Here is a 19,381-nt window from a genome sequence, read left to right as displayed (position 1 = left end):
CCTCAGATCTCAGCCTCCTGAGTAGCTAGGATTACAGGTGTGAGCCACTGATGCTCATCTGGTTTCTGCTTTGTTTTTGCCAGTCCTGGGGCTTGAACTCGAGACTGGGCTCTATTACTGAGCCTCTCTGTGCTCAAAGCTGGCGCTCTACCACTTGAGCCAAAGTGCCATTTCTGGCCTTTTCTGTTTATGTGGTCCTGAGGAATCAAACCCAGGGATTCATGCATGCTAAGCAAGCACTCTACCACTAAGCCACATTCCTGGTTCATGGCTCCACTTCTTAATACCATTGTTTTGGGTTCCAACATGAAATTGGTGGGAACACAAACATTCAGACCACAACAATGTCCTCTTCAAGATGATGCCACAGGTGGTTAGATTTGCTAATCTTCTAAATCCTTTAGTAACGTTAAATTTGAAATAGTTGCTATTTTTCAATATACCTAGATAACACCTCACAGAATATTAGGGACTCTTTCATAAATAACTTCAAAAAAATTTGGGAATTAGGAATTGGGGAGAAAAATTCCTAACTCATAGCAATTCCTAGGACAATGAGGAAAGACATGTTTTTCTTTTTTAATGAAATCCATGCACAACATTTGACATCTGGTCAGGAAAAGGATAAAAACTCCAGAGACTGAGAGGTAGTTTACAGTTCATTGCAATCTGATTCTGGCCATTTTCTCTAAAAACGTGTAATCTTGTGGATCTTATTTTATGTTATTAAATTGTTGTGACAGGTAGGAAGAGGTAAATCAAATGCCTTTTATTGTACAAATGCCCAAAGTCAATGCCTCCAGTTGTGAATTCATTAAGTCATCATCATCATCATCATCACCACCACTGTTGTCACTATCATTATTTCTGAGAAAAGGTTTCAAACTCTTGAGGCTCAAGATATGTTCCTACCTCAACCTCCCAATTAGCTGGAACTATGGGTATATACAACCATGTCCAGCTCTCAGATAATTTTAAAAAGTGCCCAATATCCACAAATATTTTCGTCATAATTATGTAGTCAGAGTTGAAAACTAGATTATAGATTTTCATATCTATCAACATTTCTTACACCACTCTTGAGCACATATTCGCTGATGAGCTTTGGTTTAAGGCCTTCACGCATGCAAATCTGCTTCCTAGGAGTCCTCTTCCACATGAGTTTTATAGTGATTAGTAAGAGATGACCTGTGGTTGAAGAGTTTCCCGCATGTGTTACACTCATAGGGCTTCTCCCCTGTGTGAATTCTCTGGTGCGCGATACGTGAGGAGCTTTGTCTAAAAGTTTTCCCACATGTGTTACATTTAAAGGGCTTCTCTCCAGTATGAATCCTCCGATGCTGAATAAGAGCTGAACTCTGACCGAATGACATCCCGCACTCCTCACATCGGTATGGTTTCTCTCCAGTATGAATTCTCTGGTGGTTACTGAGGGAGGAGTTACACCTGAATGTCTTCCCACACTCATTGCATTTATAGGGTCTCTCTCCAGTATGCATTCTCTGGTGTTGAATGAGAGCTGAACTTTGTCTGAAGGCTTTCCCACACACTTTACATTTACATGGCTTCTCCCCGGTGTGAATTCTCTCATGAATGATCAGTGTTGAGTGGGAACTCAAGGCTTTGCCACATTCATTGCAATTATAAAACTTCTCACCAGTATGAATTATTCGATGTCTGTTGAGCCGTGAAATAGAAGTGAAGCCTTTTCCACATTCAGTACATCTGTAGGGCTTTTCTCCAGTGTGAATTCTTTCATGCTGAATAAGTGATGCGCTCTGACTAAAGGCTCTCCCACATTCGCTACATTTAAAAGGTTTCTCACCAGTGTGAATTCTCTGGTGGTAACGAAGGGAAGAGCTAGATTTAAAGGTATTGCCACATTCGTTACACAGATAGGACTTCTTTCTGGAATGAATTCTTTGGCCAGGAAAGGATGTGTTGCAGCTAGATGCCTTCCGGCCTGGATTATATCTACAAGGGTTTTCTCCAGCATGAATTTTCTGATGTATAAAAAGGCCCGACCTTCGGCCAAAGGCTTTACCACATTCCTTACATCTGTAGGACTTTTCCACAGTGTGGGTTCTTAGGTGTTTATAAAGGGATGTGCTGAGGGTGAAGGCTTTCCCACACTCTTTACAGATGTAAGGTTTCTCTCCAGTGTGTGTTATCTGATGTTGAATAAGCGCTGAACTTTGGTTAAAGGCTTTTGAACATTCTTTACATTTAAATAGTTTCTCTCCACTATGGTTTTTCTCATGTTTACGAAGGGATGAAGTGTTAATGAAGGTTTTCTCACAAATACTGCACTGATAGCGTTTTTCAGCTGTGAGTTTTGGTGGATTAAGTAAGTCTGAATTTTGTTTGAAAGTGTTTGCTTGTCTTTCACATTTTGGTGGTGCTTCTTCTCGGGGAACTATCTGTTGCCTTACAAGGAGTGACTTTGGGCTGAACTTTTGACTAAATTCATTGTTTTTATGCCCTTTTCCTGTATTCTCACCCTTCTTTTTCTCTGACTTGTCTTCGTATATGCAATGTTTTTCTAATTTCAAGTTCCGGGGACCATTTCTTTTGGACCTTTTCATTATCAGTCCCTGAAATGAAGACTCTGGTGTTTGTGTTGACTTTGTGGTTTTGTGACTGTGCTTCCATCCTGGAGAAAGAAATAAGAAATTGAAGGTTTTTCATGGCTACTGAGACTAAATATGTAGAAGATTAAATATTAATGTTATTTAATTAAGGCGTTGGTATCTGGTCAAAGAGTACCCTCCAAAGACTTGTGTGTTACAGGCTTAGCTACCAACTATGGGCTTGGGAAGAAATTGGATCATAAAGATTCTGACTTAATTAATCCTCTGAGAGGTTTATGATCTGATAGCATGATTGGGAGGTGATGGAAACTTCCAAGGATGGCTTTGTTGGAGGAACTAGGTCACTTGGGGCATGTCCTGGACCCTTTGCTACCACGAAGTGAACCACTTTATTCTATATGTGCTTGTCTTGATGTTCTCTCTCCACACACAAGCCCAGAGGCGAGAGCATAGACTGAGACCGCTGGAATTATAAATCCCTTAAACTTTCTCTCAGGGGAAAGTGACAAAGTCTGAACAGTACACTGACTTAGGCCTCACTGTTTATTGAGAGGTTGTTTCTTTAGAAGGATTACAGCTCTAGATACCAACTTGTCTTTACCCTAAGCATCAAAGGCAGGTACCTGATTGCCATAATTACTGCCTCAATGTGGTCTCGGAACTATTCTCCCTTCCTGAAGTCTTGCTCTCTGACAAGTCAACCTCCACAAGGAAGCCAGGAAATCTCCAGAAATTCACATTTTACTGTTCTGTAACCTTCCTTAAGATCTTCTCAGAAGTTTGTTTAAAGGAACATGAGGAAATGAGACATGGAGTTTCTATTTGTAATGGAAATAATTATAGTTGTAGGGGTCCACATCACTTCTGATAGTCATCTTATCTGAGTTGAGTTTTCCCCTGAGACAGATGTGTGTAATAGACCATAACTGTTCCTTATGATCTGCTCGGAATTTTCTACACATTTACAAATGTCTCCTGAGATGCAGTTCAACCTTTGCTCCAAGAATCAAACCTAGGCTTGAGGATAGGACTTAGGTATCCATTCCCCCCATCTCCCCACTCCACTGAGCTCCTACTGTCCGCTGAGAGGGTCTTTTCAGTCTCCTTCCATACCTCCATGGGAAGGACTGTCCTGTCTTACCTCAAAGGACTTCACAGAGGTATTTCCACTGCCTGCTGGGATTTCTATTCTATCTAAGTATTTTTCCATCCAGGTAACTTTTCCCATCCAAATCTGAAGCTAATGCATTCCTTTAGGGCCTTAGTTTGACATGCCTTCATTAATCTTGGTCATAGCACCTCTGTGTCTGCAAGCTGTCTGACACTCCAAACTCTACAGTAAAAAGCTGTTAAGGTGGGGAGCTGGTGCTTCCTGCCCACCATGGGTACCAGGCCATCTCTTATCTGATGTTGGACATGTTACTACTTTTGTGAAAGTTCAGGAACATTCTAGTTGGCTGCATCCCAGTACTTTTGTTTAGCTTAGCCTACCAGGCCATTCCTCCTCTCTCAGGTGTGGTAATAGTCCTGGCTCCCAAGACACTTTTGTTCTGAATAACTTATAGTTTGTATAAAGGTGGACCCATCTCTCTCTTTTTTTGGTTCATCTTTTCCCTTTAGCAGTCAGTTTGTGTGTACCTGTTTTCCCCAATTCATTTCCAAAACTTTTTTTCTATGTTTTATTGTTCAAAATGACATTGTGATCTTTTAACAACTTTCTCATACATTCCTAGTTTCATCTTAAAGTCTCCTCTCCCCTGCTTTCCAACCCTAGGCAGTCATTAAATTCTCTTAAATCCCCTTTGTGAAATGTCTTTAACAGCTGTCACTCATCTATCTAAATTCAAGATCTCCTTTCTCTGTAGCACCTGTTGCTATCGACCTCAATTTGCTTCTGTGACCCAATGTCTCACTTTTCCAGGACTATTTCCAACCAGATGTCTCCCTTTCCTGATACACAGAAATCCTCCTGTTAGTTCAGAAAACACTGATTATTCCCAAGAGACTTATCAGATATCTAGAAACCATCTCATTTGTGCTTTACTGTACCCTAGGCATCGGTGATCCAAAATACAGATCTCACAATGAAAGAATTAACTCATTACTACAAGTTTTACAGTTTGACACAGAAATAACTGATGGAATAATAGATTGTCACCCCCTAATGTGATCCTTTCTATAAACAAAACACAAGGTGGGGGTAGATGCAAACATGAGATTGAACATCATCTAAAATAGCCTTAGGTAGTGGAGGGTCAGATTCAAATTTACTACTTATAAAATGTCTCTTGTGTTTGCAGAATCACAAGGCTTCTAGAGTCAGAAATAAGGGAGCTATATGCTGAGCATTATTTATAACACTACACTAGGAGGCAGTACTGGGCTTTTGTGAATGCTCTCCACAGTGTCGATATTGGTAGAAAAGAGAAACGCTGTGCTAGATATTTTGCTGTTGTTCACTGATCTGGTTCTTCGGTGGGCTGCAGGCTCCTGATCCTCACCCTGTGTAGGCTCTCAAATACTCAGGTCAAATCCTGGGGAGAGAGACTCAGTAGGATCTGGTTCTGCCACTGTCTCCGGCTGTCTCTTATACCCTTCTCCTGAGTCAACACTGACTTTCCTTCTCTCATTGGCCCACCATTCTCCTCATGGTCAGGCCCTGAGCCCCTCTTCAGGGAAGCCCTGTCTGAGCACCTCTTGTCCTGCATGCTCTCATGTGTGTCCTTCCCCAATGGTACTTACAGATCCTGGAGAAGTTCCCCAGCTGGTACTCCACACTGGAGCTCTCAATCAGACTGGTGTATACAGGGATTCCTGGGTGCAGCCCTAACCCACTTACCAAGTGTGGTGTTTCCAGCACCTTCCTTCCCAACCTTCCAGGGATCTTCTCCTTGCTGTAACACTGAGATCACCTTTGGTTTGGTAAATGGGAATCCTGTTTGTAGACAAAGTAAACCAATCACTTACAACATTTTAAAAACAGAAAGGCTAAGAGAAATACATCACAGAGATTGTCTGTGTTATGTGCCTTCAAAGGCTAAAATGTTTATTCCTGGCCCCTTTAGTTTTTCTCTGTCAGTTATAGGGCTTGAATTCAGGGCTTAGACACTGTCTCTGTGCTTTATTGCTTTAATGCTCTACCACTTTGAGCCACAGCTCCACTTTTGGTTTCTTGGATGGTTCACTGGAAATAAGAGTCTCATGGATTTACCTGCCCAGGCTGGCTTTGAGCCATGATCCTCAGATCTCAGCCTTCTGAGTAGCTAGGATAACAGATGTGAACCACTGTCACCCAACTTATTTCTGGCCTTTGATAGAAAAAGTTTGCTGACTTCTAGAACAGCCAAGTGGTAAGTACAGAGGCTGAATGAAGCCCTCTACTGAGAGATGAGTAAATACCACAGAACAACTGCTGATGGGCAATGCTGTCTGAACCATGTACAATTCTGTGAAGGGAAGGGGTGACATCACCACCAACTCCCCTGTTCCTGTACCTAAGACAATTCCATTCTCGAAAGAGCAAAGTATGTCTTTAATTCTTATTCACAGAGATCCAATATGTAGAACCCTTAGGCAAAACTCAGCTGAGTTCTTGTGATAGCCAAAGCTTTTGTTTTTCGGTCAGTCATGGGGCTTGATCTCTGGGCTTGAACACTGTCCTTCAGCTCTTCAGCTCAAGGCGAGTGCTCTACCACTTGAGCCACTTCTGGTTTTCTGGGCGGTTTATTGGAGATAAGAGTCTCACGGACTTTCCTCCCTGGGCTGAGCCACCGATGCCCGGCAGCCACAGCTTTTGAGGGAAGGAGGAACGGAGATTCCCCATTTCTGAATTTCGGATCTCCACGGGAATCTCCTTACCCAGTGAGGCCAGGTTGCTGTAGTTCTCCAGCATCACCTCGCGGTACAAGCTTCTCTGAGAAGGATCCAGCTTTCTCCACTCATCCCGAGTAAAGAGCACAGCCACGTCCTCAAATGTCACAGACACCTGCAAGGACAAGCCATTCCAGCTCACCCAATGGCCCTCCCGTGGTGAGGGGCAGGAGAGGCAGAGAGGCTACTATGAGATGCTCCTTTACCATGCAAGGTGCGGAAGTAGCCAGCTCATTTGTTCAATGAATATTTGACCAGTGGCATTGTCCACAGCGAACAGCATGAAACATGAAACAGTCTGCTGCAGTTAGGATCTGGAGCGTCCTCTAATGTCCATGTGCTAAAAGCCTGGGAGGAAGTGAGGTCATTTGGGTGTGTGCCCTTGACAGAGAGAGAGATTGGGACCGTAGTACCTTCTTTTCCCTCGCTTGGTTTCCGGCCAAGAGCACTATTCCCTATATGCACTGCCTTGCCGTGGCCTAAAAGGCAAAAGGGCCGAGCAACCATGGACCAAAACCATAAGCCAAAATCAGCACCTCATCCTTGTATGTTGGCTATCTCAGGGATACATAGTAGCTAATATACTGGCCTTGTGTTAGTCACAATGACAGATGTCTAGGGGGAGAATTAGGCCATTTGTGGGAGTGATAATTACAAAAATTCTTCTGATGATTTGATATACTTTTTTTTGGGGGGGGATGGGGGGTCCGGTCATAGGGCCTGAACTCTGAGTCTGGGCACTGTCCCTCAGCTCTTCAGCTTTACCACTTGAGCCACTTCTGGCTTTTTTCTTTTTTGGTTCTGTGGTGCTGAGGAATTGAACCCAGGGCCTCATGCATGCAAGGCAAGCACTCTACCACTAAGCCACCTTCCCAGCCTCTTGATATACTTTTGTGTGTGTGTGTGTGCCAGACTGGAGGCTTGAACTCAGGTCCTGGGAACTGTCCCTAAACTTCTGTGCTTTACCTTTTGAGCCACAGTTCCACTTCTGTTTTTTTTGTGTGTGTGTGGTTAACTGAAGAATTTTAGACTTTCTTACCTGGGCTGGCTTCAAAGGGTGATCCTCAGGTCTCAGCTTCCTGAGTAACTAGGGTTATAGGCATGAACTACTGATGGTGAGCTGTGTTCAGCCTAATACATATGGAAAGACTTGTGTATACCTCTAATTTACCAAGTAAGTTAAAAAAAAAGTGCACGCACAAGGATACATATATATGATGTTTGTAACAGTAAAAAAATGGAAACAACCTAAACAGTCATTAAGAGAGACAAAAATCAAATAACTTAGGGTACTGTTTGCTCAAGTTGAGGATAGCAATTATAAAAATTAAAATTAGCTACCAGTGACTGAATACATCTTGTGGGTCCACTTCTCTTAAGAGCTTTATGGTCATCTTTGGTGTATAATCCATTTAACCTTGGCCACTACTGTGATCTATTTCCTACACAAGGAAAAAGTTACACAGAGGACTGGAAATCTGCCAAGTCATACAGCTGTCTAGTGTTAGAAGGTGTTCCGGTTCATCGGCTAGCCAAGGTTCTATGCTTAACCAATCTTCAATCTGCCTCCTAAATTCCTACGTCCTACAATTAAGATATGAATGAGACAATCCACATATAGTGCTGAAGATCTCAGAAAAAGCTGTATTTACATTGGAAATCCTGCTGACTGTTTGACCTCAGTGGAATAGAAAATCCTAACTGTGGGAGATGGTATGTTGTGGGTGGAAAACTAAAATGATCTTGGGCTGTCTTAAGGCCTTTAGAAAAATGACTATTTACTTACACTTTCTATCTGACCTAACATTCTCCTATTGGGCAAGCCTCTTGGAATGTACTGCTAAGCTTAACCAGTCCTAAAGTTACGTATGCTTCAAAATAGCATCGGTTAGCAAGGCACTGGCAGTTCACACCTGTAATCCTAGCTACTCAGGAAGCTGAGCTCTGAGGATCACAGTTGGAAGCCAACCTCAACAAGAAAAGTCCATGAGATGTTTATCTTCAATTCACCAGAAAAAAAAGCTGGAAGTTCAAGTGGTAGAGTGCCATCCTGGAGTGAAAAAGCTAAGCATGCAATCCCTGAGTTTAAGCACTCTCTTTTACACACACACACACACACACACACACACACACACGCACATCTGCTATCTGCAGTCTCCTCTTTGCTCTTGCACGCCTATGTGCTTGTTAAATGTACTGATTTATGAGTTTGTCTTGACTAGCAAAGGGCATGTAGCTTCTTTCACTGCTACAACATGTCATTAAGGGTAATTTGAATCTGTGTTCCCAGGCCAGGACCACTCAAATTTGGCTCAGAATAAACTGGTTTCTTATCTCCTTTGAAGTATTTTATTTTACATCTTCATATACAATGGATAGGCAATGGTGGGTACTTCATGTGAATGCACATACTTAAAATGTCACAGAATTACGTAATTTAAAAGGGTTAAAATGGCCAATGATGTGTGCACTTTACCACAATCAACTATTCTAAGTGATCAGAAACATACATCCACCTGCATATAAATACATATAGAAAATGAGTCTGATGGATACAAACAAAGGATTGCCAGCCATCTCCAGATGCTGAAGCACGGGTGATTTTGCTTTTTTACGAATGTTGCGATTGCGCGAAATATGCAGCTCCTAAAATCCTTGTTGATACCAGAGTGGTATTTTTCGGTATGCTACTGAGTTGACTACGCTCCTAGAGAGGCTCAGGACACCCACTCGTGGTGAAGCTGGCCAACAACTTAGTCATACCTACACAATGACACCTCTACAAAGGCCCCACAGGATTCAGGGTCTGATGAGCTGGCTAATCAGAATATTCATGTCACACACCTGAAGCAGGCACAGGAGCTCTGCTCCTTTTATGTTACAGCTTCCTCCGTGCATCTCTTCAACTTTGTCCTTTGTAATACCTTCTAGAATAAGCCAGTAAATGGATTTCCCTGAGCTGAAATGAGTTCTATGAGCTGCGCCTAGAGGCAGATGTGGGAATCTAGCAGCCTAGACTTTTACAACAGGTGTCTGGAGTGAGGGCAGTCTATGGAGCTGATCCAATCTGTGGGATCTCACACTACCCACCTCAAGCAGGCACTGTCAGAACCGATTTCAGTTAGAGGACAAACCCAGCTGGGGTGTACTTCTGCAGCACTGTCTGCTTGATCAGTGCAGAAAATCACCCACACTAAAGGTGGGAGAAGAAGGCTGTAAGAGTGGGAGGAAGCAAGGACATTTTCCTACTCGTATTTGTTTTTTTTATCCTCTGACATTTTTAGTGTGCGCATGCAATATGTGTGTATGGTAAGAATGATAATTTACTGGTATATGAGGAAGATACAAGAAGTGATCTTTGCTCTCAAAGAACTTACAATCCCATTGTAAGAACTTACAATCCCATTGGCAGACAAGGGAGATGCATGAAGTGATTTTAACAATAAAAAAAAAACAACAGCTGTGTAGCTGTATATGGACTGGGGATTTCAGAGTCCAGCATTTTCCTGGGTTTGGTCTATATCATACACTCAATACACATACACGCTCAGTATGCACACATTCATTCTTCATTTTAGAGACAGGGAACAGGAAGGGCGGTGAAGCCATAACTCATATGCTCCATATGGCAGCTGTATGACCATTACTGAAGCTTTCTAAACTCACACTAACTTTATGAAGGAGGCACCGATTTCACAGGTAAATGGATAGGTAGTTATTTGCCCAAAGTTCACTAGAGCACCAGAAGGGATGGGTTAAAACCATCTGTCTGGCTTGAAGCCCACTTATACTAACAACCACTGTGAGATGCGTCTCTACCATTCATGCTTCTGAAGCATCTTTCTATCCCTGGAGTAAGAGATCCTTCTGTACCTCCAGAACATGGCTATCCTTAGTCCACTCATCTAACAAAGATGGGGCAGATTAAAAAAATCATTTCACCTAAGCTGGGCACTGGTGGTTTATGCCTGTAATTCTCGCTACTCAGAGGCTGAGATCTAAGGACCATGGTTCATAGCCAGCCTGGCCAGGAAAGTCCTTGAGACTTATCTCCAATATACTGCTCAGAAAAAGCCAGGAGTGGGGGCTGGGAAGGTGGCTCAGTGGTAGAGTGCTTGCCTTGCATGCCTGAGGCCCTGGGTTCCATTCCTCAGCACCACATAAGCAGGAAGAAAAAAGCCGGAAGTGGTGCTGTGGCTCAAGTGGTAGAGTGCTAGCCTTGAGCTGAAGAGCTGAGGGACAGCGCCCAGGCCCAGAGTTCAGGCCCCACGACCGGATCCCTCCCCCCCAAAAAAAAGAAAAAAAGAAAAAGCCAGAAGTGGTGCTATGGTCCAAGTGGCAGAGTGCTAGCCTTGAGCAAAAGTTGCTCAGGGAGAGTGTCCAGGCCCAGAGTTCAAGGCTCAGGACCAGCAAAAACAAAACAAAAAATAAATTAATTAAAAATAAATAAAAAATCACTTCATCTGAGTGGTAGAGGCAAAGCACATAATTCAAAAAGTGGAGGGGGGAGGGTGAGGCAGGGAAAAGCCTGGGAAGCACCAGAGTAAAATCATGAGTAAAGAGAAAAATAAAAGTATTCTAGCCAGGGACAGGGAGAGAAAGTGAGATGCTTGAGTGGGCGGAGCAGGGCCAGGAAAAACTTTCTCAGTGTGTCAGTTTGTTCTGTAGACATGTGGCATCTTACAGGTCACATCAGTAAAGACAGAACAGGTTGAGATTAGTGAATTAGGTAGAGATTATGAGGGGAAAAAGGGGACACCAGACATGAATGGGTTCAGGGGGTATTTACAAAGAACCCACCACCCGTTAAGTGTGGACCAACTCCTCCAACTTTTGCAGAAACATCTGATCCAAATCCTGAAGGAGGTACTGGGTAGACAGCTTCAGTCAAGAGGGGAAATCCTCCATCCTCTAAGAACTGACTGCAATGAGCTCACCTGAGACTTTGCTTCGCTTGGCTCAGGGGCCATTTCCTCTCTCTGGACTCTTCCTCAAGGCTAGGTGCAATCTCCAGAGGCTGGACCTGCGAGAAGAAGAGCCAGTATGAAGGATGACCCCAAGGGGCCTTCAGAGAGGGGTATTAGGCGTGGACAGGATCGGTGAAGGGCTGGGTCCATTCTGGCCCAGGCTCCCCACCCCTCCTCTTCCTGGCTCAGGGAATTTCCAGAAGCAAAGAGTAGGAGACACTAGATTCCAACCCAGCGGGGACTCACTGCCAGAGAGTTTAGTCACTCTCGGGGCGCTGTGAGTATTCCCATTTTCTAGATCAGGAAAATCGAGGACAGACTGGGGCCACTAGTCCCCAGGGAGGCGACACCAGGACTCCAAGCCCGCCTCCTGCGCGTGCGCTCCGGTGTCCCCCCCCCCCCCCCGCCCCGCGCGTCCCGGGGACAAGTTTCCTCCACCTCAAGCTTTACCCCCAGTAGTTTCTCTGCCCACCTGTCAGGCAGCAGTGTCCGGGTTTGGGAAAACGGTTCACCCAGAAAAGTAAGCGCTGGCTCTGCCCGGACACAGACGCGGGGGCCCGCGGGGAGCCGAGCGCCCCGCTCCCGCCACGGGACGGGGAGGCGCGGTGGACGGACCAGGGGAGGCGGGAAGCTGGGCCCGGGGCGAGGCGGGACCGAGGCGGTGTGGAGGGGCAGCCGGTGGAGGACGCCAGGGCCTGGGGTGCCGCCCGCCCCTACAAAGGCGCCCGGCGCGCGCGGCCCAGGGCCGCTGCCCCGCATCCTCCGGGGTGGGGGGGGGGGACCCCCCTCCGCCGCTCACCTCCACGGGCTCGAGGGTCCGCGGGGCGGCGCCTTGGCTGGCCGCGCTCGGCAGGCGGGAGCTTCGGAACTGCCCGGTGTGGGAGCAGCCTAGCGTCGGGACTCGGCCGGGACCCCCGAAGCTGCAACACCCCGGGACCGACGCGCCGGGGCCCACGGAGATCCCAGGGAGGCGGGGTAGGAAGGGGGTGGGGCCAGAGGCTGGCGCGTAGGCCCCTGGGAAATGCAGTTCTGAGAACCGCGAAGGTTCCTGGGAAATGTAGTTTCCGTGTTTGCCTGGGGGAGGCGGGGCCAGGTCGGTCACGTACGCAGACCTGGCCAAAAGGGGGTGGGCTCACCTGGACGCTCAGGAATCCCTGGGAAGGAATTTAGGCTGGAGGGACAACATGATGGCCATCGCTCTCCCTTTTCTTATTACTTCCCATGGATGCCTTTAAAGGACTTCCAAGTCAGAACCACCAATAACAGTTATGTCAAGCTTTATGCCACCCCCAAGTTTATATGTTGAAATCTTCAGTCCTAGTAGGATGGTATTTACAGGTGGGGGACCTTTACAAGGGAATTAGATCATCAAATTGGTGAAAACATGCGTGCTCTTACAGGAAGAGATCCAAGAACTTCTGTTTTCTGGCTCTCCACTCCTTCAGCCTGGAAGTGGGGCCTCAGGCTTGTAAGCTGCTCATTGCAGCGACCCCCACTGCCAGTGAGAACATGACTCTATAGAAGTAAGCCCACCACTTAGGATGCCCCCCACCACCACCATGGAAAACCCACTTGAGTAGTGCCAGGCAATCCAACACATGTTTGGTTCCCAAGTAGCTTATAACCAGAGGAAACAGATTAAGCCAGTTAGGAGACTTAGCTAATAAATTCGTTGGTGTATCTTAATATCAAGAAAAATCTAAGATTCAGTTGGTACAACATTAAGGCCACTCTCTTCCTCAAGTGTTCAGAAGTAGCTACTGAGTCAGCAGCCATCACTTCACCTGAATTCATGATTCAAACAGATATAAGGAGCCCAGCATGCTAATGCCTGTAGCAGGCTTTTCCTTACAGGGATTCTTTTAAGTGTGTGCAGCTGTTTACCAGCTGTTTCCTCTGATGTTTGGGATGACCAGTCAGGTTTGAGGAAGCAAGTCTCACACTGGCTTTGAAGCCCTCAGCCTCACCAGATCCAGTATCTGTTCAGATACTCTGACAGCATAGTTTAGTTTCCAGAGTCCCCCTATGAAACTCACCCAATCCAGATACAATGTAGCAATCAGGAGTTAATGTTTCTATACCATAAATATTGTTGCCTAGTAATGCAGCTGTTGAATATTTTAAGAGGTTACTGAAGCAATCAGAACCATAAATGAGGTTGCTTAGGAACCCAGTTGATATAATTTCAGGAAAATGGAGCTACTAAAGTAATCCAAGATCAAATTCTTTTACAGAGAAAAAGAAATTTTGCATTAGCTCATTATCATCTCTTCCCTTGATCTTTGGTTAATTCTTAAATAAAATCTTGATTTTTTTGATGCATATGCTGTTGTAAGAAATAACGGGAAATTGTTCCAATGACAGTATTTTGCAGACCTATACAACACATTGACAATCTTGGTGTTTTTTTTTTGACAGTGCTGGGATTTGAACTCAGGGCCTTTTGCTTAATAGGCAAGCATTGTACCACTTAAGCTATGCTCCCCGCCCCCCCAGTCTGCAATACAAGCAGGAAGATAAGTTGTCCTTTAACCATGGCCGTTAGGATCTGTATTGTAAAATGGGCCATTAGCATGCCACTTATTCCTTCAAGAATTAGGTAATCATTTTGATAAAAGTAATTTTATAAGATCCAGATACGGGCATATGTGTCTCTAGTCCTAGCTGTGTGGGTGTCTGGCGTGGGAGGATCATGGGAACCTAGGAGTTCTAATTCAGTTTAGGCAACACAGTAAGGCCTCGCCTCTAAAAGTAAATTTTTAAAAAATGGCAATGTAGCTCAATGGTAGCGTGCTTGCCTAGCATGTACAACATCTTGGGTTTGATCCTCAGCACTACATACAACATAAAAAACATTTTTTTAAAGAATGATTATTATCATTTCTTTTTTTTTTTTATCAATACTGGGGCTTGAACTCAGCCTGGGTGCTGTCCCTTAGCTATTTTGCTCAAAACTGAAGTTCTACTGCTTGAGCCACATCTCTACTTCCAGATTTTGTTGTTGTTGTTGGTGGTGGTGGTTAATTGCAGAAAAGAGTCTCACAGAATTTTCCTTTCCAGACTGGCTTCAAACTGGGATCCTCAATTCTCAGCCTCCTGAGTAGCTTGGATTACAGACATAAGCTCCTCATCATATTTTTATAGGTGGTTTGCTCCTAAATGACAGTGTACAGAATTGAACACACAAAATACCATTAATGGGCAAAAAAAAATAACATACAAAACCACAGTGCATTATCATTTCAGTGAGTGTCTTTTTGAGGTATTTCAAACTCAACATGTTTAAAATAGGATATTTTGTGTTTTCTCCCAAATCAGTTTTAACCACATTAAAAAGAACCAAGATTTTATTTTATTTATTTTGGGTCCGGTGTGGAGCCTGAACTCTGGGCCTGGGCGCTGTCCCTCAGCTCTTCAGCTCAAGGCTAGCGCTCTACCACTTGAGCCACAGCGCCACTTCCAGCTTTTTTCTTTTTGCTTATGTGGTGCTGAGGAATCGAACCCAGGGCCTCATGCATACAAGGCAAGTGTTCTACCACTGAGCCACCTTCCCAGCCCCGAGATTTTATTTCTTATATTGGTTTTTAGCTTCACAGTGTAAGGTCTGCCCTGGGCCAGCCAGGCTCTAGCCTCCACACCTCCTGCAGAAATTTCCACGCAATATCCTCATCACCTAGGTAACTGGCACACCTCCCCCTCCTCCCAGGTCACATCTTGGGCTGCTCCTGTCAAGCCTCCCATCTGACTGTCTGACTGAGGGAGGGTCCCAGGTCCTGAAGTCACATCTGCTTCTGGTGATGTCATACCTTTCCCCCACCTAGCCACACCTCCTCCCTACCTCAGGCCTAGATATGTCCTGGCCTGGGGGTGGGTTTCCCCTTTTTGGCTATGCTTCTTCACCATGCAAGGCCAGTGCAGCAGTTTGGGAAAATAAACTTCTCTTCCTGCCTGAATACCACGTGGTGTTCTCTTTATCAGCTATCTAATTAAGCTTACCTCTTTAATAAACCTAATATAAATGGTGCCATGTCCCGGGAGGGGTTTTTGAGTCAGGAATGGCAGAATTTCCTGACTTTTCCACAAACCAAACTGCCTCAAGACTTGCAGGCTCTCTTTGCCCTCTCTCTGACCTAATATACAGCAAATGTGAACAGGAAAGATAGAATTTCCATATGCCCCGCAGACCCCCCCCACCCCAACTTTTTGATGCTAGATATCAAACCCAGGTCCTTGCACACATTAAGCACACACTTAACCACTGAGCTACTGCACCAGCCCCGTCTCCCTCATTTTCTCTGTGCTGTAATTTTTTTTGGGGGGGGGTCCGGTCATGAGGCCTGAACTCTGGGCCTGGGCGCTGTCCCTCAGCTCTTCAGCTCAAGGCTAGCACTCTACCACTTGAACCACAGCGCCACTTCTGGCTTTTTTTTCTTTTTGCTTATGTGGTGCTGGGGAATAGAACCCAGGGCCTCATGCGTGCAAGGCAAGTGCTCTACCACTGAGCCACCTTCCCAGCCCCCGTCTCCCTCATTTTCATCTCAGTTAATGTTAGCTTCATCCTTGTAGCTGCCTTGGCAAAACGTTTCATGGCTAGTTTTCCTAACTCTTCTTCATGGCTAGTTTTCCTAACTCACATTGATTTCCCCATGGGAAAACATGCCCGACCTCAGTGCAAAACAACAAGGTTATGTTCCTATCTTTCTTGCTTAGATTGTTGAGATACCTGTTCCCATATTTTTATTGTTTTTTTTTGGGGGGGTCGGTCGTGGGGCTTGAACTCTGGGCCTGGGCGCTGTCCCTCAGCTCTTCAGCTCAAGGCGAGCACTCTACCACTTGAGCTACAGAGCCACTTCCGGTTTTCTGGTGGTTTATTGGAGATAGGAGTCTCACGGTCTCTCCTGCCCCGGCTGGCTTTGAACCGAGATCCTCAGATCTCAGCCTCCTGAGTAGCTAGGATTACAGGCATGAGCCACCAGCGCCCGGCTGTTCCCATATTTTTATGCCCACTCAGGCAGTCTGTTTCAGAAAGAACTGTCTACTTAATCGGCACACTAATGTGATTGGAATATGAAATGTCCGTCATTATACTGTTGAAGACTTGGTCTCCAGTGGGGGGTGCTGTAGGGAAGTGATTGGATCCTAAGAGCTGTACATTAACCCATTCATGATTGGATTTTAAGAGCTGTGCCTTAAGCCATTCATTAGCCATAGTGAATAGCCCATAGGAAGTGAGGTCTGTCTGGGTAGAAGTGTCGTGTGTGTGTGTGTGTGTGTGTGTGTGTGCGTGTGTGTGCGCGCGCGCATGCGCGCACGTACTAGTACAGGGCCCTGAGCTCTCACTTGGCTTGTTCCCTTAAGACTGGTACTGTACCATTTGAACTCTACTTCTAGCTTTTTGCCAGTTAAATTGGAGACAAGAGTTTTATAGATTTTTCCTGCCTGGGCTGGCTCCTCCTATCTCAGCCTCCTGTGTAATCAAGTCAAGGCACTATGAAAATGGGCCAAGACTTCCAACCAGGCCTCTGTTAGAGGGTCTCTGACTCCCACTCAAACATACTGAGAATGAGGGCGAACCTTGATCCTGCGTCCTGTTGCATGCAGAATGCCAGCTGTTCCTTGGGTTGCTGGTCATACAAGGAGCAAGCTAATGACATCTCTGCTTACGGTGTAACCTTCAGGACCTCTCCCTGTCATAATGGTGGAGGTCCAGGAGCACCATCATCACAATAGGTGCTCTTGGCCCGGTGAACCTCAGGGTAAATTGTGTCACAGAAAGGCACTCCCAGCCGGGCACAAAGGACAGAGGTGCCACTTGTCCAGCCTGTGGCCCCACTGGCCTTCAGCAGCCAGTTTGGTGTTGAGCCTATAAATGTGTGTTCCATAAAACTGTTATAAAATATTTGCACTGGTACTGGTGCTGGTGACTCACACCTGTAATCCTAGCTAAACAAGAGGCTGAGACATGAAAACTGAAGTTTGGAGCCAGCCCAGGAAGACAAATCCATGAGATTCTTACCTCCAATTAACAAGCAAAAGCCAGAAATGGGAAGTATGGCTCAAGTGGTAGAACACTGGCCTTGAACAGAAAAGCTGAGCAAAAGTGCAAGGCCCTGAGTTCAAGCTGTGGTAAGAGCATAAAAGATATTAAGGAAAACATTTACTACTTGACTATAATATTGATATTTTATTAGGTTATTTATGGCTTCTTTGATTTAGAATAGCTTACTGATTTGTTTTCATATCAATATGCTTATAATATGGTGTTAATACTAATATAACAGCAATATGTATTGATATTATAGTGGGTATGAATTTTTCCTATATATATATTCCTATAGAGAAAAAATAATCCCAAGTGAAATCTACTCCCCTTTAAAATTAAAACATTCTCAACGATTAATATCTCATTGCTGGAAGCATGGCTCAGATGGTAGAGTACCTGCCTAGCAAGCACAAAGCCCTTACTTCAAATCTCAGTATTAAAACAAAAAGTTAAGTGGTACTGTGGTTCAAGTGGTAGAGTGCTTGCCTTGAGCTGAAGAGCTGAGTTACAGCTCAGGCCAAGTTCAAGCCCCAAGATCGATTTAAAAAAATTTTTTTAATAAATAAACTATACATTAGCCAGGCGCCCATGGCTCATGCTTGTAATCCTGGCTACTCAGGAGGCTGAGAACTGAGGATCATGGTTCAAAGCCAGCCCAGGCAAGAAAGTCCATGAGACTCTTATCTCCAATAAACCACTCAGAAAACCAGAAGTGGTGCTGTGGCTCAAGTGGTAGAGCGCTCGCCTTGAGCTGAAGAGTGCAGGGACAGCGCCCAGGTTCAAGAGTTCAAGCCCCACGACTGACAAAACAAAACAAAAAGTTAATGATACAAAACCTTTTTTTCCCTCATTATTTTTCCCTCATATTTCTCGACCCTATTCAGAGGAACTTATTTCTCGACCCTATTCAGAGGAACTTCATTCTCAGGTTTAGGATTTAAATGGAGAACTTCTTCCTTTGATTTTTTTTTTCTTTTAGCCTCACAAGTGTGAGAATATAGCTGTTATTTTTCTGCTAGTACAGCATCAGCCTAAAGGGAGGGAATCAACATACAAAATAGCTTTATTCTTCTAAAAGTAACAGCATGCCTGTGCATGGATGGATATGACAAAATCAGTCTTGTCCGTCAAATACCCACTTTCCCTTGTTCCTTTCTAAGAGAATTTTTGTTCTTTGGAGGTGAAGATGAAGTCAAATCTTAACAAAGAGACCTCCAACAGCAATCCAAACTAGCAATGGCCTTTCCCAGCCTGTGTTGCCGCTTGGTATCCATTGAGATGCCCAGTAGAGCTGTTGGGAGCTGGGAATGTGGCTTAGTGGTAGAGTGCTTGCCTAGCGTGCAATAGAAAAAGCCAGAAGTGGTGCTGTGGCTCAAAGTGGTAGAGTGCTAGCCTTGAAGAAAAGAAGCTCGGGGACAGTGTATAGGCCCTGAGTTCAAGCCCCAGGACTGGCAGGAGAAAAAAAAGAAAAAGATGCTGAAAAAGCCCGAAAAAAAGTTTCCTTTGCCCTTTCCTCTCCTCAATGGAGATAGGATAAAATGGCTGGAGCCTTTGTAGCCATCTTGGGAGCTTCACCCTGTGGGTGGAGAAGGAGAGATCTAGAAGGAGCCTCATTTCTAGACTTGGATGAACACTCTGACCTTGTCATTACAGAAGACAAATGTAATCTTGTGTCTTGTTTAAACAAATAGAATGAGGATATCCCATCTATAATTAGGATTCCCAGAGATACAAGTATCTCTCCTAGTTACTGTCTTCTGATAAAAGTAGAATTCTCTTTGACTTTCTGGTATCATTTCCCTTTTCTCGGAGCAGTAGAGATGAGTGTGTGGGAGCCAGAAGCATGGAAAGAGTGGCCAGAATCGCTTTCTACTTTCTCTGTAGCCACCAGCCCAGCACTGTCCCCCCCT

General features: G+C 44.9%; 1 protein-coding gene across 2 annotated transcripts; it reads right to left on the bottom strand.

The window, feature by feature from the left end:
- Positions 1-624: 624 nt before the first annotated feature.
- Znf354a (zinc finger protein 354A) lies at positions 625-12,365 on the bottom strand. Of its 2 annotated transcripts, XM_013030864.1 has the most exons (6): positions 12,113-12,124; positions 11,912-11,913; positions 11,399-11,486; positions 6,450-6,576; positions 5,431-5,526; positions 625-2,653 (listed from the first exon to the last, which is right to left on the bottom strand). In XM_013030864.1, exons 3-6 carry the CDS (start codon positions 11,429-11,431, stop codon positions 1,140-1,142), a joined length of 1,770 nt encoding a protein of 589 aa, XP_012886318.1. In that variant the 5' UTR covers positions 11,432-11,486; positions 11,912-11,913; positions 12,113-12,124; the 3' UTR covers positions 625-1,139. The 2 variants fall into 2 exon arrangements, with proteins under 2 accessions (XP_012886318.1, XP_012886317.1); XM_013030863.1 differs by lacking the exons at positions 11,912-11,913; positions 12,113-12,124 and adding an exon at positions 12,228-12,365 and having other exon boundaries at positions 11,399-11,484.
- Between the last annotated feature and the right edge of the window lie 7,016 nt (positions 12,366-19,381).

This window comes from Dipodomys ordii, unplaced genomic scaffold (genome assembly GCF_000151885.1).
Source record: "Dipodomys ordii isolate 6190 unplaced genomic scaffold, Dord_2.0 Scaffold135, whole genome shotgun sequence".
NCBI lineage: Eukaryota > Metazoa > Chordata > Mammalia > Rodentia > Heteromyidae > Dipodomys > Dipodomys ordii.
This window is presented reverse-complemented; position numbering and strand designations above follow the sequence as displayed.

Excerpts from the sequence above, each read along its gene's own strand:
- Znf354a (XM_013030863.1), bottom strand. The coding sequence starts at position 11,431 with ATGGCCCCTGAGCCAAGCGAAGCAAAGTCTCAG. Across the intron at positions 6,577-11,398 it reads CAAGCGAAGCAAAGTCTCAG|GTGTCTGTGACATTTGAGGA; the intron begins GTGAGCTCATTG and ends TTGTCCTTGCAG. Across the intron at positions 5,527-6,449 it reads CAGCAACCTGGCCTCACTGG|GATTCCCATTTACCAAACCA; the intron begins GTAAGGAGATTC and ends GTCTACAAACAG.